The sequence below is a fragment of the Gouania willdenowi genome, chromosome 17 (genome assembly GCF_900634775.1).
Source record: "Gouania willdenowi chromosome 17, fGouWil2.1, whole genome shotgun sequence".
In the NCBI taxonomy this organism is placed as follows: domain Eukaryota; kingdom Metazoa; phylum Chordata; class Actinopteri; order Blenniiformes; family Gobiesocidae; genus Gouania; species Gouania willdenowi.
The window spans coordinates 13901649-13927963 of NC_041060.1; the positions used below are offsets into that span (position 1 = coordinate 13901649).

Here is a 26315-nt window from a genome sequence, read left to right on the forward strand (position 1 = left end):
CGCCGGGTGGGCCTGTGCTGGCCCTGGTGCGGGCATGGGCCTCCCCCCTGCTCGGCCGCTCCCCTTGGTGGCGGGGTGGCGTTGCTCCGGGCCGGCGGGCGGCGGGGGTCGCCCCCTGGGGTGCCGGGGGATGTTGTTGGTGCCTGGCTGTGCCCGGGGGTGGGGGGTGTCGCCGTGCTCCGCGGGGCCGGCGCGGTCTGGGGGGTGCCGTGGGGGGGGGTCTCCGGCTGTGCTGTTCCGGGGCCCGCAGTGCCACTTGCCCGTCTGCGCCATCTACCCTCTCGCGTGGCCCGCCACGCGGACGGGCCCGGCTCACACTGGACAGGCCTCCTACATGTTCACTTCACCCCACTCCCAGCTGGTCTGGCTCACTCACAAAATGCACCACACACCAATACCCAACCCTTGGGGGGCTGGATGGTGGGGCTGGGGGTGGAGGGGGCCGCCACCTGTGTTACTATGTAGTGGCGTGGGGGCGGCCCTCCCACCTCTAGTTGCCCTACTAATCCCTCCAATTTTAATCGCATCTCAACATGTCACCCCCCGGAGGGTGTATCATCTTTTACACCCTCCGGCCTATTACACCACATACACATAAATCCACAGAGGCTGGAGGGGGAGCACCGCTCCCCTCCATCCCCCTTCTTTTAATTACACCCCATACATTCACCAAACACACACATTCACACAGGGGATCGGGAAGTGCCTCTCCATTGGGGAATGGAGAGGCACCATAAGAGGGTGGTGGGTTGGTACACATATTTGGGCCTCTCCGGTGGGGGCCTGGCCCCTCTGTTGGTGGCTGGGCCACTGCATAGAGCAAAAGCACATCAAGATGGTGCGGTCGGGCGTGGCGGTGGGTCTCGGGGGGGCTTTGCCGGGGTCTCTCCTTGCGGGGTCTTTCCGGGCTGTGTCGGCCGGGTGGGGCGCGGGGGTGCCTCTCCCCCTTGGGTGTGGCTTGGTGCTTGCTTTGTCTCCTGGTGGCCTTGGGGGCGGGCCCCGCGGTGTGCGGGCCCGGGGCGGCCTGCCTCGCCGGTTTGGGGGGTGGGTGTGCTGGGGGGGTGCTGGTGTCCTCGCCGGGGTTGGGGCGGGGTTGCTTGGCGCCTCGGGGTGATGCTGTTTACTGGGGGGCGGCGCTAGCTGTTCCGGTGGTGGAGGTTGCTGTCGGCCGCCTGGTGGGTCTATCCTGCCGTTTGCGGACTGGTGGGTGGGTCCGGGGCATCTTTGGCTGGGGGCTGCTGTCCCGCACTTGATGTGTGCCGTTGGGGTGCCTCCGTCCCCGCGGTGGGGATCGCCGGTTGCTCGCGGGCCGGCGGGGGGCGCTGCTCCGTGGCTGGCGCTGTCCGGGGGGCGGCGGGCCCTGGGCTGCTGGCCGTGGGCTGTCCGGGGCTGTGCGGTCCTGCTGGGCCGTGGCCGGGTCCCGGGCGGGGGTGGGGGATGCGTCCCGGGGGGCTTGGCCCGGGGGCTTGCCCTTGGGGGGTCCTGGTCCCGGGGGGTGCTCCTGGGGCCCGGGGTGCTTGGCCTGCTGGCCGGGCCGGTCCTGGCGGGGGTCTTTCGGGGCGGGTGGCGCGTGCCGCGCCCTTGCGTACCTACTGGTGCGGCCCCTGCTTGGGCAGTGCCCCGTGAGGTAGGGTGTCGGGGGCCGGAATAGGGGGCCACATCCCGGCGGGGCGGTCTGGCTTGGCCCTTGGAGGGGGCCCTGGCTTTAAAAAAAAAAAAAAAGAACTGAAGCTCGTGGCGCGGGCGGCATCAGTGAAGGGTGATCTGGGGCGCCGTGGGGGGCTAGGTTGGGGTGCCTGGGGGCCGGCGGGGAGACTCCCAGCGGCCCCCTGGTGCCTTATGCGGCTTGGGGTGTGGTCGTCCTCCCTGGGCGGGCTGCTCCTGGTGCTGCATCCGTTCCGGGTCCTTCTGGCCTGGGGTCGGGCCCCTGCTGGCTCTGGGCTCGCCGGCGGGTGCCCACTGGCTGCCTGTTCGGCGCGGTTCTGGTCGTCTGCTGGGTGTGGGCTTCGGCTCCTCCGCTGGGGCCTCGGGCAGGGAGTTCTCTGGGCCCTCCCCTCGGGGGGTTAGGCGCGGGGGTGGGGTGGGGGGGTGGGGGGGTCGATGGGGTGGGGGGTCTGGGGGTTGGGGATGGGATCGGTGGCGTGGTGCGCTGGGTCCTTGGCTCCTTGGGGCTTTCTCGGGTGTGTATGGGGGGGCGATGGCTGCCTCTCGGCTTGGGATCTTGGGGGCGTTCGGGGGACTGCTTGGCCGTGGGGTGGTCGCCGGGGGCCCTTAGGCTGCCTGCTCTTGCTGCTGGCCTGACTGCTTCTTCGGGCCCGGGGGCGGCTCTTGGGTTTTGCAGTGGCGGTACTTGGAAATACATTTGTCATGGATGCACTGGCCTTGGGCTGTGGGATAACACTCATACTGGGCTCAACCTTAGACACGTTGTTCCCAAATACCTGTTTTATGGAATTTCCACTCACCTCTTCCTCTGTTCACAGCCACCACCATTATTCCTAAACCACACACTGGTCACCAAACTGGCTTGACAACACAACAATAAACACAATATACACAACCACAATTTCACATCGCATCACTTAAAACTATTCCTCACCCATTCCATATCCTATCTTGTATCCCTCTTCCCTGCTAACTTCCCCACCCCCCTCCAACCCCTCACCTTGGTGTAACACTGCCCTCTCTTTTTTACATCCTCCCTTTAATAAAGTATTTCTTACCCTTCCCTAGGGAGGGCTGGTGACGGTCACAATTATGCAATGAAATAAATAAATTTATTTAATTGCAATAATAAAATATGCATTGCTGTCAAAAGATTGCACTTCTTGTAGTGTTAACCTTCGAAAGCATGTGCAGACAAGGTAAAAAAAAAAAAAAAAAAAAAAAAAAAAAAAAAAAAAAAAAAAAAAAAAAAGAAAACCAGGTGCTTTCAAAGAGCCAATCAGCAAACATCAAATAAAAAACCTACATCTTGGACAAAGTTGCAGCCGTCATTGACTGCATTCAGGGCTCAGAGCAGTTTGTGGACAGAATAATTGTTGGGAGGTAAAAACCAGGAGTTTGCTGAGGACACCTCCAGCTGAAGTTTAATGTCTGACTGTTTGTTTGGCATCAACAGGTTCTCCTGCCTCCACATGTGCATTGCTAGCACAGGTCAAAATAAAATGACTTTTTGTGATCTATATGTGCTGGATAAACTAACCACATCGATAATATTTGACTCACTTAAACAGTTTGCCATACTGATAAATATAGCAAAGCAGCTTTTGATTGTTATGCTGCAAAGAAGTGGAACAAACTGCCAGCAGAGCTGAAGTCAGCATCCAATGTGAACATTTTTTAATCCAAATTACCACAGAGACTTTTCTTTTCTCTGCTTATGAGTGAAAGGGAGATTTTTATTTATTATTATTTCCTTTAATGTTTGTATTGATGATCGTTAAACTTTTTTTATTGTATGCAGGGGTGGCGGACTCCAGTCCTCGAGGGCCAGATTCCTGAGACTTTTAGATGTCTCCCTGCTACAACACACCTGAATCAACTGAATGGCTCGTAATCATGCTTCTGCAGAGCTTGATGACAACATATTGGTTTGTGTACTTCTGGAGGTCCAAACAGACAGAAGCAATATGATGAAACTTGTATGGTTAAGAAATGGGGGTGGAATTGAATAAGTCTTTCTTTTTTTGCTCCCTTTTGAGCAAACATATTATTACAGTTCTAAGTGTACATGGATCTTAGAATTTATTTTGAACATGTCTCATTGTTTTTCTCTGTTGGGTTTCCTTGTACACAGAGTTTTTTGGCTCCTTTTGTTTTTTGTTTTCTTGTCCTTGCTCAAAAATAAATAATGTTTTTAAATGTTGTATTTTAATCATGTAAAGCACATTTAGCTGTCATGCGTATGAAATGTGCTATACAAATATATTTGCCTTGCCTTACTCTGCACACCTCTGGTTCAAGTTGCAAATCAGTTTTAAAACATTTTTTTAGAAAGGGATTAAATTTAGAACTGAGGTGTGAATGTGGGAGGTTTTATGCGTGACTGATTGCACGTCTCTATTTGTAAATCCTGAGATGCCCTGCACTGTACCCATGTACCCACTTTGCTCCATAAAACAGCTGGATCAGGCTGCAGAACCTCCCAGAAACTCTCTAAATGAGTGGTCCCCAACCTTTTCTGGATCGTGACCCCATTTTGACAACGCAAATTTCTGGCGTTTTTTTCTTCCTTGATTAGTTTTTGATTATGTTTGTTATACTGTGCAACACATACAGAGTAGCCAAGACCAGTGCACAAAGTGACTAAATGTGCCAGCTCAGATATTTTTGTACTGTATATTATTTATTTTTCTTCCTTTTTTCCCCTTTCGTTTTTTTTTAAACTGCATTTTGTTTTGAACTACATTTATATTTGAGAAAGCAAAAGTATAAAATACAGTTGTTTAAGATTGTGTGTTGTGTTTTCATTTGAAAAAAATTATAATTAAAGATTTAAAAATATATTTTTTTAATCACTAATTATTTTTTAATAATCGCTAGACATTTCAGGCCACCACATTTAAATTTCAGTTGAGCCCACATGGGGCCACGACCCAAAGGTTAAAAAACACTGCAATAAATGATAATAAGGTATTTGAATTCTCTTATAAATACATTTGTCAACCAAAATGAACCAACTATAATCTCTCACAATAACTGCCATTTCAGTTCAGATCATTAAATTATAGCATTTGAGATGAGCTGGATTTAAAGAATATCATAGATTGAAGGCTTGAGTTTTTATACACTCTGTTAGGTATGAGGTGACGCTGGTATGTGTCTGGTCAACATTCGTGTCTATACATACTTATGAGTTCAATTATGCGTATATGGCTGCGTGCGTGCGTGTATACGTGGCGAGTGATGACTGGTGTGTGGGGAAATACAGTTTGATAATGGGGGATGGTGGGATAGATGGAGAGATGGGAGTGCAGACTGGGGGTGGACTTGTGGGGGATGGGGGTTAATAGAAACCGGGTGGAGGATAGAGAAGGACCAGTAATTTAAGGGTAGGATGCTACTATAAAAAATTACACTGGTTTTGTTTGACAGTCAGATTGAAAATAATGTGATGCTGGTTTGAGTAAAAATGATCTGCACTGAAGCGTCCGTCCTCAGCATGAACATGGTCTGTTGCACACACTCAGCCACTGCATTGTATTAGCATTGTGTGACAAAATAATACTTTGCAGACACAAGGAAAGTTGAAAAGGGTGCTTATCCATTCAGCCAAATTCAAAAGAAATGAAAACCACTTCCAAGCCCACAATAATCCAACTGTGTAAATTCTACCGAGGATTGAGAATGTAAACAAGCTAAATCCTCACTTGCATATGTTGCTCAGGTTTACCCTTCACTGCACAGCATGGAGCACTTTCTGTCTCTTCAGCTTCCTCACAAACTAAACAGTTTTTAAATGTTTTTAATGCCAACTACAAATCGTTTGCATTATTTTGAGCTCTTTGATCTGATACTGAAAACTTGTCACGTGTGATCACCTGCTGAGCAAAATGATTATCCTATGGAGAAAAAAAACATTCTTACTACAGGTTATTCACTTAACGGGGCACACAACTGGGCTGACGGTGCCGATCTAAGTTTGTGATGTATTGGATACTCCCATTCTGGACTGGCCATTTGGGCATACAGGGCATCATCCCGGTGGGTTCGTTTTTACAACCGAGTGGAAGTAGACATCGTAACAGACGTCCAAAAGTGGTCAAAAAGTGGCAAAAACATTGCAAGAAAAGAGTATAAAGTGGCTAAAATCGGCAAAAAGCAGTCAAGAGTGGCTAAAAAATGGGCAATTAGAGAGGAACAAGGTAACATGTATTGGCAAAGGATAACTTTAATGAGCAACATGTGGCAAACAATAGTGAAAAAGGGCAAAAATATGGAACATGAAAGGTGGCCAAAAAATTAAAGAATGGACAAAAATTGGATTAAAGTGTTAAAAGGAACTTGCAAAAATAGACGAAAAATAAGGAAAAAGGGATATTTATTAACAAAGGTAGCTAACGTCTGAAAAAAGTGTCAGAACTTTTTGAAAAAGGGGCAAAAATGGGAAAACGGAAGTTGCAAAATGACCAAAGAAAATAGGCAAAAAGGGGTTAAAAAGTTTACCCCTTTTAAGATTTTCTGGGAAAATAATAATTGAAATTAAGACGTAAAAAGCCACATGTTGAGCATTACTGACTTTATAATGGCTTCATGGTGTCCACTGATAATGTAGTAGTACAAGTCCACCCCCGGATACTTCTAAACATTTTGTGCACTGAAAAAAAAAAAACGTGATGAATCAACTCAGTGAGAAATACCTGGTGAAAATGTTTGGTGCTAAATTTGAGGAAAAAAACACGGATGTTTCGTGATTACTCAAAAATGACTGGACTATGTGTTTGTGAGAATTTTAAATTATTTTTATTTTTATTTATTTTTTCCGACTTTAATGTTCGTATAGATTTTAAGCTGTTGAATGTTTTCTGTTGCACTTTTTGATCATGTAAAGTACATTGAGTCGCACTGTGTATGAAATGTGCTATACAAATAAATTTGCCTTGTCTAAAAGGCAATACACAACCCATTGCATAAAAGCACTTTGGATGATTGCTCTAAAGCTGAAGAATGACATTTTGTTACAGATTCCTGTATGAAATGTCTTGGAGACATATAAACTTTAACAAAAAAAAAACGGAATAGCTCTTTACTAATGGACATTGCCATTTTGGAGATTTCAGCTAATCAATGTTCACATGTCATGTTGTCACGCGAGGTTAACTCTTCATATTTATGCTCCCATAGAAAGTTTATGAAGAAATAGCATTTTAATTATTAGCATTAGCACTTAGTTACATATCCTCCAGTTCCTTAGACAATACAATGTCATTCCCAAGAAGACCAGCAACAGTACAATGGATCGATTTGGGCATTGAATGTGCCAGGAAACTATGGAAATCAGAAACAGTTGGCATTACATAAATGGAGCCCTTCCTTCAGTTATCACTGCATCACAGTTTGTGATGCATTTCGACATCCACAAGTGTGCATTTTAAGTGCTTTTTGTTGCATATGCAGCTTCTAAATTGACTCTCAGTTGGGTTGAGTAGCCCTTTAAACAATGTATCCTGGTTTTCATTCAGTAGAAGTTCATCCATCGAGTCAGTAATTGTTATGAAGATCAATAAGGAGCTTCTGGGTATACTTTCCCCCCTGTGAGGGTTTATCTTCTGCAGTTCAAAGTAACTTTAGCTTCAACTGCAAATACTACTTTTACTCCTGTCCATTGTGTTGTTAAGATAATAACATGCATTTCAGAGTAACAATGTGCAAAAAAGAAAGAAAAAAATCTATGTAATCAACAGTTGAACTAAATCAACCATTATCCTAAGTTTTTCTCTCTCTCTCTCTCCAACAAAGCTCCACCCACAAACATTGTAGCGGCTCAATTAGTGTGTTGTAAAGGATTATGGTCAAATCAACAAGTACTGTACTTCTACCCTTGAAAGTAAGAATATTTTTTACATTTTGTACTACAATGAATTTTTATCAATTTAAAAAAAAAAAGACAATAAAAAGAAAAACCATAAAATATTGGAGCAACTTTTTATATAAAATCAAACAGGAAAACGATTAATATTATTGATGAGATCTAATCTTGCATTTTGATTTAAAAAAGTAATTTGTTTGATATTTTGGAGGGCCGAGGAGAATGGGCAGCACAAATTAAATGTTGGTACTTCTCACTAGAATTCTAACTTCATTTAAATGCGAATAAAGTAAATCAAAGAACAACACTAGTACACTGATTCAAACCATGCTCACAGGCTTAGGTATAAACAGTAGCTACTGTATATGGAGATATAAATGGTATGAGTGCAAACATTGTCCATTGCTATTCCTTTATTCCAATGAAGCTGGTGCACAAACTGGAGTGTCAGCTTTGCATCAACCCGCCCACACATGCACTCTGAGACATATAAAGGAAAGGCCACTCTGGAATCACATCATGCACATTGATGGTTGTTTCTCATAACTATCCATTGGTGGGTCACATTAAGGGCTTTAATTAAAACCCTTCGCATATTAGACGCTCTGCTGAGGGTTCATAAACCCTACCAACAATTTCCTATTTTAATCATCAAAGAAACAAAGATTAATTGGTCTGATGGAGAATTATTACCACTAAATAGCAGCGTTTGTGAGTCCAAATGAAGCAGTCGTACACAAATGTTCCAGTGACCTTCTTTTCAGACACAGACGCAGTTAAGTTTGAAGAACAATCCTGAACATGGAGGTGTAAGTGAAAAATTGAAGCATTAAAGCTGCAGTTTGTATAATCCTCTCTCCACTCCGTTTTGAATCCGTATCTTAGCCTCCCTTACCGGTGTGTTTTGTGAACGCTCATATAGACTTTTTTTCTCAATAGAGACTGGTGACAAACGTAGGAACTTTATCTTGAGTTTTCTGGTGTTTTAGAGACTCTGACATGAATGCACGTATCACTCTGTAGTTACTGCCATCAGCCCCTCCCCGCCAGAGAGCTCACACAGTCGGCTGTGATTCCAGCTGCTGCTCAGGGCAAAGTGAAAACCATCACTTCGCATCCAGGCTGTAAAATTAATTAACCTCGAATAAGTTTCTCTTAGGTTTACATGCGATTTATCCCGTCTGTTGTCACTCTACCTCTGACACTAGTGTGTGGGGCGGACCCTGCACAGTCACGGGGATCCGCAAGGACACAAAGCTGCCTGTTCCTGCTGAGTAAGTTTGTGCCTTTTAGACTGTTGCTTCTCCACCTCAGTCTGCCTTTTTCCATTTGATTTGCTGTGTAACTGTTGTGCCTAATACCACGATGGAGATTTCTGCTAGGACGTCCACCAATACATTTGGTAAGTGAACGTGACCAGCCAATAGTAATGCCCAAAACAGCCCATGGAGCACACTTGTTTGTAGAAAGATCTCTGATTGGCTGACATCCAGCATCACGCTCCTGAATTTATAAATGTTACTTAGAGAGCCAGGAGAAGGAGAAGAGAGCCACTGTCCCCTCAGAACACATTGGACTACAATATTCTCAAAGATGACTATGGATTTTTGACCAAATTATGCCAAAAAAAAAAAAACTTACATACTGCAGCTTTAATAAATAACAGCACTCATAGAGCACAAGTCGCCACCAAATAACAAATATTCTCTTTGCCAGATAATGGCAGTTATCTGGATCAATAATCCTGATCATGCTACCATGACCATTCATAATTTAAAAAACTTCTATCCCATAGATAGAGTAAGTCCAAATGTATAGGTACCCACATTAAAAAAAACAAAAAAACAAGATAAAATGTGCAATCCGGATCTGATCTGGATTCAACTTTGCGCGATAATTGAGGAACCAACCCGATATAACTGAGTTCAATTTCATAAAGATACTCAATTATGAATTAAGAGATGAACTTTTGAACTTTCGCCAACAATTAGAGATACAGATTATTTTATTTTGAATCTGATCCAGAATCAGTATATTGATCGGGATCCCATCCGAAATATAATGGAATCTTCCATGGCCTAAGGTCTGTCTTTGGTTAAAATATTGTCAAAATCCATTGAGTACTTTTGACGCAATGCTGGTAAAAAAGTAAACACGAAAATAAATACGAGGGGTACGTTTTGTGTTGAGTGGTGCAAAAACTAAACCAGACATGCACACAAAAAATGTATTTGTGCTGAAAACAGGCCGAGCTTGACTTCAGTTTTTGGCACAACTTCACTGGATACACCCTGAGCATTCTTTCAAAAAAATATAGGCCACTGGCTCAGACTCAAAAAGAAAACTGGGATTCAATAAAAAAAATCACCAGAGAACAGCACATCCCCACAACCTGTCAGAGTGATGTTCACGGCTGAGTGCGTCCCTTTCACCTGGACAGCTTTCCATCAGAGTATGATTTAAGACAATCAACACAGATTTTAAAGAAAACATGCTGGTTGAGTTTTCTATGTAGGGGACGACAGGCCGGGGGAGGGGTGAAATCACCTGCACACATGCTGAGCCTGAGGCTTAGACACACACATACACACAATAATGTGTGTGCCAATACAGATTCTTAATCTTTTTCATGCTCCAAAAACAGACACTGTTATGAAAAAACAAACAACACACGAAAAGATCCCAAAATGCTCAACGCTCTGAAAATCCAGCAAAGATAATCCAGTAATACACAGAGATGGAAGAAGGGAGAGGGGAGCGTTGACATTTAAGGTCAGTAGTGCTGACATGATGGGATTCTACAATACACAAGCTGCACTGCATGAAAGACACAACCAGAACACAGGGTAGAACTTGATCAATAGTTAATCAGAGCAGTTATAAGATTTTAATGTGGTTTTTGTGTAGAACAATCATCCAGAATGTGACTGATGTTCAGTTGTAGTGTAACTCTGGGTTCTCTGATGACTGTAAAAACATTATATGGATTGTTTCTTCATCATATTTGCCTCTTTATTCTGAAACACTTACGACAGTTTTCTTCGTCACTGTTGTCCGAGCAGTCGTCATCGTCATCGCACCTCCAGATGGTTGGGATGCATCTTTTGTTGCTGCACTGAAACTGTCCATCCTCGCACTCATCGGTTGCTGGAAAGTACACACAACATCATCAGGGGGAATCAGTAGCTGGGCTTCCATTACCTTTGGAAACGCACAAAATCTAAATAGCGCAATAAACTTGTAATGCAAACACCTGAAAAAAGTTTTTATGCTTTCGTGAGGAGGAATTTCAGACGTTCCGATATTGAAATGTGTTGCAAAATCGCCATGGAAACACTTTTTCCACAAATATACGTCACAGAACGTGAGATTCAAGGTCACATGACCTCTTCTCTCCGAGAAAACATGACGCGGTACATGTAAACACAAGGATCTGGGACATTTCTTAGAATTATACTTAAAAATTAGGTTTTATCACCGATCAGTGAGTTTACCAAAAATGATTACCGATCCGATCATAATAATTCAGGTTGTTGTGTTTTTTTAATTTTTTTTTCAAGTAACGACCAACCTCCTTCGGTACTACCTGATACAGATTGACAGAACAATAAACGGTACCATGTGGAGTGAAAGAGTTAGACAGCTATTTCCATGCAGGTCCTGAACATAACAGTGCACGCACAAGAGCGTCATGGCTCCGCTTTTTTAAAACGCAATGCAGACTGAGCACTTGCAGGCGTAAATGTGAGCTAAACCATTTAATTTAGTCCCTGAACAGCAGCTGTGTTGACTACAAGAGAGTTGGAGATGAAGCTGTGGAGACAGACCACACTGGAACTACATACTCATTTTGTTTTGTTTTTTCAAAATGGCGATATACGATGTAAATCTTGATGATTTTTATTCAAATAAAGACGTACCAGAAAGATAATTCTGGGTTAAAACTGCTGATGCAAAATGCTAAAATGCTACACAGGCACATTTAATAACACAAACAGCTTCACAATATGTGCCACTTTTGCTTTTTTTCTCCAATAAGGGACAGTATATGTGAGTGAGTTCTGTAGTGGCTTGTTTAGGGGTTAAAAAGCACTCAGCGATCCATCCAACTGTGTTTTTGCTGTTCTGAGAAGTAGCAAAAGCAGTGACTCCTAAAATGATATTTCTGATACAAAATAAGCTATGTATAGGCGATATTGTAATCTCGATATATCTCCCAGCCCTAGATCAGGACTGTCAAACTTATTTTAGTTCAGGGTCCAGTAACCAGTTTGATCTGAAGTGCTGGTTGCAGCTTTTAGGCTGGAAAATGACTAATTTCAGCATGTTTGTGTTGCACTTCCGCATATAAATAATATCATTTTTGTAGAATAATTTGAGCAAAATTCCAGGATTTTGGAAAAATCGAGAGTTCCTTGTTTTCTCATGTTCTCTCCTGTCTAAATGGAAAAACAAACCACACATATGATCACATTATGAAACCCCCCTTCAACTGTCATTTGCAAATGAATGCCTAATTGTTATTCAGCATCCATTCATTGAGGTCACTTTTGACAGAGACGCGTCACGGTGTGCGTTTGCTGATCTACTTTTCCTTTGATGGATCATTAAACACAGCAGTGGAGGCCCCATGTCAGTGCAAGTCCTCCGAGAGGTGAAGACAAAGCTTTTTTTAGTGAGTGTGTGGATGCAGAATAAATGATGCTCACAGCCGGTTAACACATGACACACACCGGAGATTTTTCATTACTGGACCAAAACAATACATTCAGAAACGCACCAAACAGACCCACTATGATAATATACTACACCTCAGCTATTTATTCACTTCACTATCTTTCCCTGAAATGGTTTCGTAGAAGAAGAAGAAAAAAACCACATGACCACGACCACCAGGTGCGCGTCCAAGCAGCTCATCAGCATCAACACACGCCGCAATCATTTTACTTTAATTAAGGAGGGAGGAAGGGGAAAAAACATTAAATTTACAAACCTTCAACTAAATGAAGCATGAGGACGAACAAATGAACAAGTAAGAGTGTCCTTAAATCCGTCCACATCGCTGGAGGAGGGGATGGAGCTCATTCACATCCACAAACAAAGCCCGACAGCCGCGCTCCGTTCAGCCTGTGACGCCGCTCCGCTGCTGCGTCCTCTGAGACACGCCCACCCCCAGCTGATTGGCTGCCCGGGCAGTGACGACAGAAGGGTGGGCGGGGTCCGAAAATGATACGCATGGAATAGAATAGAATAGAATAGAATAGAATAGAATAGAATAGAATAGAATTTTGTTTAATTTAATTTAACATAATTGAGCCTTTTTCTAAGACGGCGTATTAGGGCCACATTAAAAAAAAAAAAAAAAATCAGGGCACTACAGTCGTAATATTTTGAGAACAAAAATGTAATTTTATGATAATCATAAGAAGAAGAAGAATTTTTTGCCCATCATCACCACACTGTTATTAATATAAACCAAAGGTGTCAAACTAATTTTAGTTCATGGCCAAATAAGGAGCAGTGTGATATAGGTGGGAGGAAAAAGAGCAGTTTTAACATTATTGTGCTCTAGTTTTCAATATCAGTCCCTGCAGGATGTTCTTTAAAAAAAAAAAAAAAAGATTTTGTAACCAATTTTTGTGGAATTTGGTGGAATTTTTTGTGAGAAATTGCAAAACGATTTCCCTGCAACCCTGAAATTGGACAAAGCGGGACTGAAAATGGATGGATGGATGGATGGATGGATGGATGGATGGATGGATGGATGGATGGATGGATGAAAGATTCTTTGAAAAAAAAAATTTAAAAAAAGAAAAGAAACTGATTTCTTTCCATGATTTGCAATTTTTAAAAAATGACTGCATTTATGTGATATAAGTGTGGGAAAACTTTGATCACCTAAAAATATTGTGGAGCTTCATTGAATTTGTGAATTTGTGAATTTGAGATATCCACAATTTAATTATTTGGTAACACACAATAATTCATGATGGACTCTTTGATTTTTACTCTCTTCTGTGGGCCAGATTTGGCCCCCGGGCCTTGAGTTCGACACGTAGGGTATAAGGAATTTAAATGTAAGCAACGTTGCAGACATTTGTGTTTGTTCCAAAAGAACCTGACTGATTTGGAGCAAATAGTATGTTTAGTGGACGAGGAACTAGCTGGAAATGGTCAACTTCTGGGTTATCGGGGTATGTTGCATTAACTTCAACAGGGAATTGTGACCGCTATATCATTACAAGTTTGTTTTTTTTAAAGATAAGGCTTAATTTCTTCTCCAAAAAATTCCGACTTTAATCTCAAAATATTAAGACTTTAGTCTAATGAAATTACGACTATATTCTCATAAAATTATGACTTTATTCTCAAAATATTTCAACTTATATCTCGTAGTGTTCGGATTTGTATTTCAATTTTAATGTGGACCTAATGCACTGTCATATTTTTCAGCTTTCGCCCGTCTGTTTTTATTCATCCTTCATCCTAAAGCCCCATAGTGGTGTAAAAATATAAATTGTGTTTGTTATTCAGCCGCAGGAGGCTTGTAGATAATATTGTTGCCAACTTGTTTTAATATAAGGGTCGGGGCCAGTTTGGACAATAAGTCACCAAAATGTGACTAACCACCATTCTTTGCCAATAGCAAAAAAATCAATTATAATAGCCATGTTTCAACCCAGAAAGGACAGTCACTCTTACATGTTTTACAACACAATATGCCAAATTGAAATAATTTGACCAAAATGAAACAACGGCATGAAACATAGTTGATGTCCAAAGGTCTCAGTTGCTGCAGAAAATGTCGACATGCTAGTATTACTGAAAAAAAAACATGTCCATATCTTAAATCTGGGCTGTGTAGACTGTTCTGTTTTGATGTTTTTTTTAAAAAACAATAACTTGTTATGCACAGATGGGATTATTTGCTTGAAGAATATCATGGTGATGAAATTATTTGGTTTTACAATTAGACTAGCATGAATTGTTAGTCTCTGTTTTTGCATTCTGTTTGCAGAGAAGTACTTTTGCACGTTAAATAGGAAAAATTGGTCTTATTGATGTTATTGTTTATTTATTTTTAATAATCACTTGATTTGAAAAGGTTAAACCCAGAGTATATGTAAGTATGCCCATTAGTCAAGTGTGTGTGTGTGTGTGTGTGTGTGTGTGTGTGTGTGTGTGTGTGTGTGTGTGTGTGTGTGTGTGTGTGTGTGTGTGTGTTCCTCAAATATCTCTGCAGATCAGGATCAAACTGACTTGAGAGTTTCAACATGGCTGCTGCTTGGTTCAAGGGTGTGCAAGTCCGATTTGTTTGGACGCCCCACCCTCACGCCCCACCTCCTGAGTCGGACTCAGTGATGATGTCATCAGTTCTACCTCTACAGTGATGATGTCATCAGTTCTACTTCTACAGTGATGATGTCATCAGTTCTACCCCTACAGTGATGATGTCATCAGTCCTACCTCTACAGTGATGACGTCCCACCTTTAAACACAACCTCATTTGTCCATCGATGAAAAAGCTACTTATCCTCCCACTTTTCTATAGCAACACATTCGTCCTACGGGTACTGCATTAGTCATTTTAAAACAAAAAAAGAATAAATACTCAGTAACGGTTGATTGTAGAAATGTATCAAGCTAATTTACTTCTTTTAAAATGTGATTAAGTGCACGTAAAATCACTGATTTAGAAATATACTCAAAACAGTACAAGAACCCATAAAAGCAACTCAATTACAGTAACTTGAGGACTTGAAATCCGTTACTTTTACCTCTGGTACTGAGGCTCAATGGTTACTAAAACAACAGTAAAAGGCTAGTTTAGCTAGATTAGGCCTATTTAGCTGAGCAAACTGAAGCACTATTGTTGTTTTCTTAAACAATGAACTAAAACATGGCATAAATAAAGGTCTTCCAGAGGTATCTATAATGTCCAATGGCTTCCAGCCAGAGAGAAAAAGGCTGTCATTGAAATGTAGGCCGCTGCTCATTGTGTAATCATTTTAAAATAGAGATAAGCTTAAGGATAACTTAATCCTTTATAGCCTCCAAATACAAAGATTAAACCCAACTAGGACCATTATGTATTTTCTGAGGCATGTTAATAATACTGAATGAAGTCACCCTCCTGAAAAGAAAACAACAGTGCTTGGGACCTGTTGTCATGGTTGCGTCGCTTCTATCCAGACAGGATGACGCACCGGGAGCAAAATATACACATTAAGAAAGCAATGTGGAGGTGTTTGAATGCTGTGACAAAATATCAGACTTTTTTTTTTTTTTAAAAAAAAAAAAAAAAAACAAAAACAAAAAAAAAAAACAACTGAAGATTTTGATTTTTCTTTTTTTTTTTTAAATAATCTGCCAATATTGATTGAAAATATATATAATCTGAGAAACCTGTCATTCATGTTGATCAACTCATCACAGTTTTCAATCTGCCCCACAAAGTCCTGAGTGAACACAGTTGTTGAGTTGGTAATTAATAATTTTAGCGCGCACGTGTTTCAATAAAATTCCATCTAAATAGAATCATGGATGATGGAGGATGAAAAAAGTTCTTCAGATAAAATAAAATATACAGACAAATTAACCAAGTGTCTATTTACTATTAACTTAGAGCTTTTGCTGTTTAAATTGATAAGTATCTTAGAAATCATAATAACAAGAGCTGCTAAGAGCACCAATTGATATATCAAGGGATGTTGAAGATTATTAGGACCATAAATGTACTTAGAACAGGAAAGAAACAGAATTACCAGTGTAAAAAAAAAAATTATATTAAAATTAAAAGTCAAATTAGTAAGATCTTAACTGTCGTTACAATGTTGTCGTGAAAGTGATAGAGGCTATTGCATTTTTATTTTATTTATTTACTTATTCATTGTTGAAAGATAAAACAAGCTGTGATTTTAAAAGTGAGGGTGTTCCAAGGGTAGGGCACCCGACGACTCCATATTTAGTTTATTAAATTAATTTACTAAAACCATGATAAAGCTGGTAATAAGTCAGTGATACTCAACATGTGGCTCTTTATGTCTTTATTTGAATTATTATTCCTCCAGAAAACTGTAAAAGGGGGAACATTTTTAACCCCTTTTGACCTTTTTCTTTGGCCCTTTTACAACTTCCTTTGTCCCATTTTTGCCCTTTTTCCAAAAAATGTGACACTTTTATGTTTTTTCAGATTTTAGTTTTCTTTTGCCAATAAATATCCCTTTTTCCTAATTTTTGTCCATTTTTGCAAGTTCTTTTTGACACGTTTATCTAATTTTTGTCAATTCTTTAACCATTTTTTGCCACTTTTCATCCAAATAAGCTACCTTTTGCCCAATAAATAGCACTAGTTTCTTTTTTCCCTACATTTTGCCTGTTTCTGTTGCACATTGTTGCCCCTTTTCACTATTGTTTGCCACATGTTGCTACCTTTTGCCATTACATACCACTTGTTTCCTCTTTTTTTTGTCAATTTTTCTTTTGCCACTCTTGACTGCTTCAGGCCCATTTAAGTCACTTTTCACTCTTTTCTTGCCACATTTTTGCCACCTGTTACTAATCACTTTATTTACACTTTGCCATTCACTCTTTGTTTACCTTACCGGAACAGAAGCGTCATGAAATGGCTGGCTGTGATTGGCTAGATCACCATTCAACCAATCTAACTGGACCACTATGTTTTAAACAATGAATCCCTCTGTAAAAAGTGAGGGATATTCATTTTAGTTTTAATGAAAGTGCGGGAGTCGCATCCCCCATGAGATGCAGACGCGTCTGGCTGCTGCTGTCACGTTGTAAATATAGATTTCACTTTTGTGGAGGTGTCACATTCTACACTATCAAACCCAGCAGAGGAGGTTGATAAGTGAGACTTGACCTTGTTTCTTGTTTCGGGTTTTCATTACCAGGCTTTATACTCAATAGTGTGAGCTGGCGTCAATGGACTTCATGGTTCACTTAAGGTGTAACCATCCACTAAAAAAACACTTGAGCACTGAAGCACATACTGTACATTTAAGTAGCTACGAGCCTAAGAACAACTCAAAGATGATGAGAAGAGCCGGATTTCCTCCGGTTTGCTTCCTCCTCTCTGCAGATGATGAAGCTTATTTGGTCACAGGCCTTTGTTTGTACAAACCTGGGGATCTGCAAACATGAGGTTATATCGCCCTCAAACGCCAAATGCACTGAGGTTAAAAAAAAAAGGTCAGAAATAGGGGTGTGCATTGCCATGAATCTGACGATACGATTCACGATTTGCTTGTCACGATACGATATGTCCCGATACGGACCAATACGATATATCACCAGAGGTGTAAAGAGTACTGATATATTCTACTCAAGCAGAAGGGTTAGTACTGTTTCTTGATTGAAATTGTACTCAAGTACAAGTACAAGTACAAGTAAGCCATACATAAAATACTCAAGTGAAAAGTGAAAAGTAGCTCAATTAAATAGTACTCAAAGTAAAAGTTACTAGTCATTTTCACCCGCCAATTTTATTTTTGGTAATAAATCTCATGTATAAACTTTAAAAGGAAGAGACCAAATCTTGCACAATTGGAACTCAATTTATTTCCCAGAAAGGCATCTGATTAAAATAATAGGTTTGTCAAAATGTTTTATTAAATAGAATAACACCAATGAATTCAATAAAAAATTAAAAAATGATCCAACTCTAAGTATAGATACATTTATGAACTCTGAAACTGATAAAATAACCAGCATTCAATACTGATAATGAAAAAATAATTTACTCAGTCGCGGTTGGGTGTAGAAATGTAATGATTTACTTTACTTCTTTTGAAACGTCCTAAAGTACAAGTAAAGTTACTGATTTATAAATATACTCAAAAAGGTATAGGTACCCATAAAAGCAACTCAATTACAGTAACGTGAGTACTTGTAATCTGTTGCTTTCACCTCTGTATATCACAATAGAAATAATTAGAAATTTCACCTTTCGAAAGTCCAAAATTTCATTTCATTTCATTTTTTATTTCAAGCAAATAGTTTGGTAAGAAGAAAACACAAGGATATGCTACACAATAATAATCACTTATACACTGACGCTTGAAATGGAGTAGGAAGAAGTCAAACTTATTGAATCCCACCCCAATCTAACAAAGAATTAATATTAACAAAATAGCTGCTTCCTATTCAATTTTCTCAAAAAAAAAAAAAAAAAAAAAAAAAAAAAAACTCTTTAAGAAACAGTATCATGGTTACACGTGTGCAAAACCACACACACATACTGACACATATTATACAGATAATGGCACAGGTAACAATGATTTTCAAATACCAACAATGGTAATGGGAATACCACAAGGGGAAGTAATATTGAGGATCTGGTCAGTGACGTGTCGTGAGCACTAGGGTTGTGTAGGCAGGGCGTTGCAAATCGAGACCACCAATGTCGACACCACTGATGACAATTCCATGTTTGTGCTGGAAAGTGTTAATCTAACAAAATCAACATCGTAAAAAACACCATAAAAGAAACATAAACAATTATACAATAGCAGCCTCCATACTCTCCCAACAAGATATGAAATTAAGTTAAAAAAATATATTGCAGTGTATATACTATAACAAAAAGTGCTAATTTAAATGAAAGTGAGTTAGATTCTAGTATACTAGTTCTAGTATAGTATGAGTAAACCTATATGTTTATTTGCAGTATGAAATAAAGCTTTTAGTGTATGCTAAAAGTTAACTTAATTTACACCTAATTTACAAAAAGTGACTCTTGAGCCGCATGCAGCTCTTTGGCTTTTCTGCTTCGGCTTGTAATGTCTGAGGGAACAAGAAACCAGTCCTTATCCAATATTTGATTAATCATCGTCTGTTTAAAACCTCTCTACAGCCCATTGCCATATTGTTGCACAGTGATAGTGATGTCTATATCTGCCCAAACTTATACTTTAGTCCTGATCATTAAACCACATGCATGAAGCAACAATTAAGGATAACAGCAACATGTTCAGCACAATAGAACTGACTGTACAGACAGAAGTCAGCGGTAACAGGAGAACGAGGGGATTCTGCTGCATTTGATTAAGATTTACAATGTTTTGTGTCTAATTGTGTTACTTATTCTTTATTTATTCATAAAAGTCAGTGCTATGTTTCTGCATTGTAACGTTGACAAAGTTGAGAGCAACTTTAGAAACTTGTATGACACTGCCCTCTGGAGGCTGGTTTTATATTTGCATGGATTCAACTGTGAACTGGCAGTAAATAGATACAGACACTTTTTTTTTTTTTTTTTAAATTAAAACATTTCACACCATCTGTTTTTGTATATCAACTTCTCAGTTTACAAATGTCTATTTACATATATGACATTGTATGTCAACTTGAATTTTTTTTTTTAACTTTCTATTAAAAAAGGTGGGAGCCAAAAATGGGGTCAATTACATTTTTCAGTTACAATTACGTTTTCAATTACCCATGTTCAATTATAATTCAATTACGCTTGCAGTGACCAGCATCTTTTCCAATTACAATTAAATTACAACTACTTTGTATCCTCAGAAAGTCAATTACAATTACTTTCTCAATTTCTAAAGTTCAATTACAAGTAATCACAATTCCTGAGCCTGAAATAAATAACCTAATAAACGTTAACCTTCCTCTTGTGTTAGCTTTCTGTTAGCATCTCTTATGATAACAGATCCTCAATCATCAGCTGTAAAATACGCCTAAAAACAAATACCTATCATCTAATGTGTTTCTCATCTCTTGGTTAACTTGTTAGGCATCCTAATCAATGACAATATTGATATTAATATTTTTGGTGGGGGTGTGTGAGCCTTTTTTGTGTCTGTATACCCCTATATTTATCACTTTATTTAAAAAATTAAAAAAAATAGAATGTGGGAAAGCTTGATATGAAACATAATTTAATATTTATTAACTACATATGTGTAGAACTGCACCTAAAACTGTATCATGGTTCCCCAATTTACCGTTAAATTATAAATGACAATTTTTAAAGTAAATTATCTAAACTCAGTTACAATTTCATTACGATTACGAAAGCAACAGTTTTTTAAAATTACAAATCCAATTATAATTACGCCATAACTAATTTATTATAAAATACAAAATTATAATTATAATTGACCCCAACCCTGGTTGGAGCCAAAGCAAAGGCTGAACAAAGAAATTGTCTCTTATTGACAGTTGTGATGAATGCTTGTTGTAAGAGCAGTAATTATTTTGTGTCCCCGCCTGCACTCCACTCCTGTTGGAACATCTCATTGTGCAACAATATTGTAGATCTCCTCTCTTGCAACTTGATATAAATGATTTTACAGGGTTAGTGAACAACTTGTGGGTGAATCAACGAACTTAAAACATGAGGTTGGCATGCTAGAATTATGAAGTTGTTAATGTCAGGTTTTTTTTTTGCAATCAAATGGTTTTCCACTAAAGAGTAGTATTATTATTTAAGAGTATTAGCTTTATTTTATAGCTAAATTAGTATTATGTAACTAAATTATTGGATTGTAAACTACTAAAGTATTTATGTCATGTTATTGCAATTGTCAATACATCAGCATGTAGAACAGGGGTGAGTTTGATCACAAGTGGGCTGCACGTTTTAGGCTGCAGGAAAACAAACCATTTCATCATTAATGTGTCCAAGTTTGCACTTCTGGTTCTCAGTGTTGTTTTTTTTTTTTTTTTTAGAAGGAAACCAATGTTCAAAGGTTATAGTTTTCAATAAAGCAAAAAAAAAAAAAAAAGAAAAAAAAATGCTTCAAAGTCAGTGACAGATTTTTTTTTTTCATAAAAAGCCTGTTTTCTCTGCTTTTTGCTCTGAAACTGGTGATTTTACAGAAAAACAAAAACAAGCTACAAACATTTTTTTTGGATGAAAGTAGAGACTTCATTCTTACAGAATCTGGTGTCAGATTTCAGATTGTCACAAAATATTTTGTGGGTCTAAAAATCAATCAAAATGCTCTATAATGGCTGGCACTGAGGGGAGTAGAAATTCTGAACATGTCTGGCACTGAATGAGTTAAGATGTGAAATTATAGGGGTTTTTTTTACTTAAATTGGTAAAAAGAATGTTAGCAAGCACAAATTGGGTCTAACATATTAAATCAGTACAAATAGGTATTTGTTCAATTATTATTATTTTTTTTTAAATCCTGAAGATCAAAACAATTTTGAGTTTTAAAGAAGCATGAGTTTTAAGCCAAATATAATTGGTAAACAGAAGTATTTGGGCTAAACAAAGATTATAATGTGTACTGTTTATATTTTTTCTCTCATCATTAGTAGACACGAGCACATTTCCATGAGGAGATAAAGCAACCACTGTGACCAATCATATGAGACCCATTTTTGCCCAGTTTGCAAATGACGCCGTCTTTAGAATCACAGAAACTCCATTATCAACACACTCTGACATCACTCAGGCTTCTACATTTCTGCTGGGACACCACCACCGCCTGCCTTGTGTAAGGCCTATTGTCTGAGTACGATGGTTGTACAACATCACCGATCTCTAACCAAAGCAAAAACCAAAGGTGCCATTGTGACGCATCATTTTCCCGCCTCACCCGACGTGGCTGAGTGTTTGTTCTGCCTGGCACTGAGGCACCAAGTGCTTTAGAACACAGATCTTAAATCAGTGACGCTGTGATGTGGATGATAGTGTCGTCGTCATGCCTTTCTTCATCATAGCAGGGTGGTGGTGACATGGTGGGTGTCCTTAGCTGCTTCTCCACTTTTCTTCCACCACAAAGAGACGAGACATGTCCAGCATCTACGTTCAATAAATGAAGATTAGCAAAGGAACTGTTTTCCTATTTTTTCCTGGAATGTTTTGACTTTGTATTGAGCTTCATCTCCAAATGTTTCCTCGAAATCTGCCTCTGATCGAAGCAGATGAATAGACGACAAAGATGTTCGTTAAGGCTGGTGAGTACAACATTTTGCTGGTGAGATTAATAAAGGACATGTTTTGGTAACACTTTACTTGAAGTTTTATAAATAAGGCTGACATTACACTGTCATTATCTGTCATTAGCGTAAATAAGCTGTCATGAAGGCTGTCATTAAGTGTCATTTGTTAACCTAACTCTAACCCTTCGTTACCCATTGCACGTAACCCTACCTTACCTAATAATAATAATAATAATAATAATATTAATGCATTTTGTATAGCGCTTTTTCATAGACACTCAAACTGCTTTACAATAATGCGCATTATTCTTCACTCCACACATGGTGGTGGTAAGCTACTGTTGTGAGGCTGCCATAGTGCAGCATCGGCCCCTCCGACCACCACCAACACATTCATACTAGACAATGTGGGTAAATTAGACACAATGACTTGGATAGAGCGGGATTCAAATCCCCCAACCCTTCGGTTATTGGACGACCCATTCGACTCATGGTCGGCTAACCTAGGGTGACCAGATTTTTAAATCTCAAAACCGGGGCAGTAATTTAACCAAAGAGGATGACAGATTTTCAAAAAAAACTATTCACATGTGCTTTTATTTGTAATGAAAAAAAGGTCATATGTCAAATGTCAATCAAAAAATCTTGTTTTTGTTTTTAGCATGTTGAATGAGAAAGCATGAGAGGAAGCGATTGGGTAATATCGTCAATGCCTTCGATCAATCAGCATCGAGTTGTAAACGCGTGGAAGACTTTTGAGCTTTTTGATTGGTTTATATTGCAAGCCCTACTGTGGCAACTGTTGTGATTGACAGCTCACAGTCCACAAAGATCATGTTTTTAAGCAAAATGCGCTGCTGCTTTCAGGGTTTTTTTCTGTCAGCGGCATCAGATGTCCATTTCTCAATAAAGGGACAAACGGGACAGAACTTGTGAAAAACCAGGACAAATCAATGGTTTGGGGGAAATTGACCGGGACACGGGATGTAACTCTGAAAACCGTGACTGGCCCGGGTAAATTGGGACGTCTGGTCACCCTAGCCTAACCTGTCATTAGCATGCATAAGATGTCATGAAGGCTGTCATTAAATGTTGTTGGTTACCCTAACCCTAGCCCCTATCCCTACCTAACCCCCCTGGATCCCTCTATCTAACCCAAAAAATGCCAACATAACTCCAAAGGTGTCATAATTTAGTGAACAACATTTAATGACAGCCTTCATGGCACCGTATTCATGCTAATGTCAGATAATCGAAATGTAATGGCAGCCTTATGTATAAAACTTAGTAAGTAAATGTTTCTTTAATTGTGATGTTTTTACTACCACACCAGGATCTGCACAATCACATAAAGTCCTAGCATTATACCAGGAAGACCACTGGTTGAGTCGCAATGCCTGAGCTGCAGATGCTCTACCACACCATGCACCAGGCCCCGAGCTTCTACCTCAGCCCCGCCCTCCTACAGCATCGTGCTCTGGAGGAACAAGTTGAACTTTGGTGGTTCAGAGAACCTCGCCGCTCTGTGCTGTGTTACTGTGCATCTGTTGCCCTCATACTGGGATTGGGTCTTGGAGGCGTAGGTCTCCTCTCCACCTCGACTAGTCTATCTGGAGAATGGCGTCTTGGGGTGGGTACGACTCTTTGCCTCTTGGCCCTCGCTGTCCTACTCAAGCAGCTCCTCAGCTCTGCTATCCAAGACATGAACTGCGTGCACAACCGTCGAAGGATTGACCAGCTGAAGAGCGGAGGGAGGGCAGACCCCATGCTGATGGTGGCTGTTGGGTTGGCAGTGATGCTGTGTGGGACTGTTCTGCTTTTTGTGGCAGTGGGTGGAAGGCAGGCTCAGGACCGCAGGGACATGATGGTGTCTGGGTTTGCTCTGATGGCCGCTGGGGCAGGCATGACTTCAGCTGTAGTCGCCTACAAAGTAATGGTTTTGTTCAAAAGAAAAAGGCGACGGAGGATGATGATGATGATGATGGGCACGGGGACGAGCTTTGGGACTCGGACTGTTCGTGTGTTCACTGTTACAGGTGGACAGTTCAGCCAGGCCAGGAGAGAAGCATCCACCAGCAGGACCAGTCTGATCTAAAAGGACAAACTACACAGTCTGAACAAATCAGGCTGATATCAAGGGGGAAAATCGTGATTTTTGGTGTATTTTTTGTAACTTCATTTCTTTTTCTTTTTTTCCTTCAGTACTTTGTTGCCATTGCTGGAACAAAAAGGCAGTTGTCAGTATTAAACAATGCTTGCATCATTTGAGCAAACTGCCCATTTTCTCTTTCTTCCCTTCTGAAGATTTAGACAAAGGTTATGAATCTTTATTAGTCACATCAACAAAATGTTTGTTTATTTGGACTGAAGATAACATAATTTGGTCATTACAACAACATAGCAAACCAAATGTTCAACTTTTCATAAAAACATTAAATGTGGTACACATGTTGACAAATGTAGTACACATGTTGACAAATGTAGTACACATGTTGACAAATGTAGTACACATGTTGACAAATGTAGTACACATGTTGACAAATGTAGTACACATGTTGACAGATGTATTCTGAAAAATTCTGGATAAAGACCCCTTCAAGATTTTGCCTTGGTCACCTTTGACGGCCTTTATCCAACCATTGTATTAGGAGAGAAATTGTCATTTTTATGGGAAAATCCATTTTCGCACACTACATCAGTGACATGTTCAGAAGTATGCTGTTGTGGTGGTGGTAGTGGTGTTGACATTTGGTAATATTTGTGTTGTAGTAATAGTAGTAATAGTACAGACTGATGTACTGTATGTGTGTACAACATGTCCTTGTACAATGGTAGTATGACAATAAACTGTAGCCGCTTCAAATTGTGCAACAATTTGACTCCATTTTCTGGTTTGTCATTATTACGAGTATCATTTCTCTTTTCAATATACAGTACGGTATGCAATCTATAATGCAATTGAATGTGATGAATATCATTTAACTCAAGTTCTCTATGCAATAATGGGTACTTTTAAGAAAAACGTTTTGGGAGAGCAGAAATATATACAATTCACTGTTGGGGGCCATTTTGGAAAATGGCCCCCAAAAGTGATCCAGGCAAAGTCTCGAGGGGGTCTCTATCCAAAATTGATCAGAATACACTATTTTAAATGTGTACCAATTTTGATGCTTCTATGTTTATCGGAACATCTGAAATGTTAGTTTATGCTGCTGCATTAAAAGGCTTTAGTCAAAAGCAACATAAATATAAATATTGAACTCTGATTTAAACCCACTTTTTTTTTTACTTTGAGACCATGACAGCAAACATCTTTGGCAAAGATTTGATAAAGAAAGAGAAAGGATTTTTAAAATATGAGTTTATTCAAAGTAGTAATGTTCAATAATAACATACCCCAATGTCGGTTTGTTTCGTCTTTTTTTTGTTCATTCACAGTTAATATAACAGTTACTGGTAAGTGCAGGTAGGGGTGATCTTTTAGTAGGATGAAAATGACAAAGATCATTCAACATTTTATCGGTTGACTTAAATTGAAACATTTGATCTGGAAGTTGAAAATACGTTTTTTAAAAATAAAATAAAAACACATTTGGTGATACAGTTCAAAGTTACAGAAATAGACCAAAAAATCCAAGCCGTCAATGTGCCATTAAAATATAAATCATTACGTGAGTTTAAAAGATGTTATAAATAAAGTTTTTCTGTTTGTTTGTTTGTTTGTTTGTCATTTTTTTCATGTTTGACACATTTAATTTTACAAGATCAGCGTTTCAAAACATGAATTAGGACAGGATTGGATTCATACACATTGTTTCTTTTAGATCAGGGGTGTCAAACTCATTTTTGTTCA

The 26315-nt window shown here is 39.8% G+C and overlaps 2 protein-coding genes across 2 annotated transcripts in view; one reads left to right on the forward strand and one right to left on the reverse strand.

The window, feature by feature from the left end:
- Positions 1-12652, reverse strand: part of LOC114479198 (low-density lipoprotein receptor-related protein 8-like) — a 117939-nt gene extending 105287 nt beyond the window's left edge. Inside the window, exons 1-2 of the mRNA XM_028472752.1 lie at positions 12525-12652; positions 10562-10678 (exon numbers count right to left, since the gene is read on the reverse strand). Of these exons, the coding sequence (XP_028328553.1) occupies positions 10562-10678; positions 12525-12591 (184 nt within the window). The 5' untranslated portion in view covers positions 12592-12652. The remainder of the gene's footprint in view (positions 1-10561; positions 10679-12524) is intronic.
- An 11203-nt stretch (positions 12653-23855) lies between these two features.
- On the forward strand, positions 23856-24689 carry tmem125b (transmembrane protein 125b). Its single transcript, XM_028472928.1, has one exon. The coding sequence runs from the start codon at positions 23856-23858 to the stop codon at positions 24555-24557; it is 702 nt and encodes a 233-aa protein (XP_028328729.1). The 3' UTR covers positions 24558-24689.
- Positions 24690-26315: the final 1626 nt, after the last annotated feature.

Excerpts from the sequence above, each read along its gene's own strand:
- tmem125b (XM_028472928.1), top strand. The coding sequence starts at position 23,856 with ATGCCTGAGCTGCAGATGCTCTACCACACCATGCACCAGGCCCCGAGC.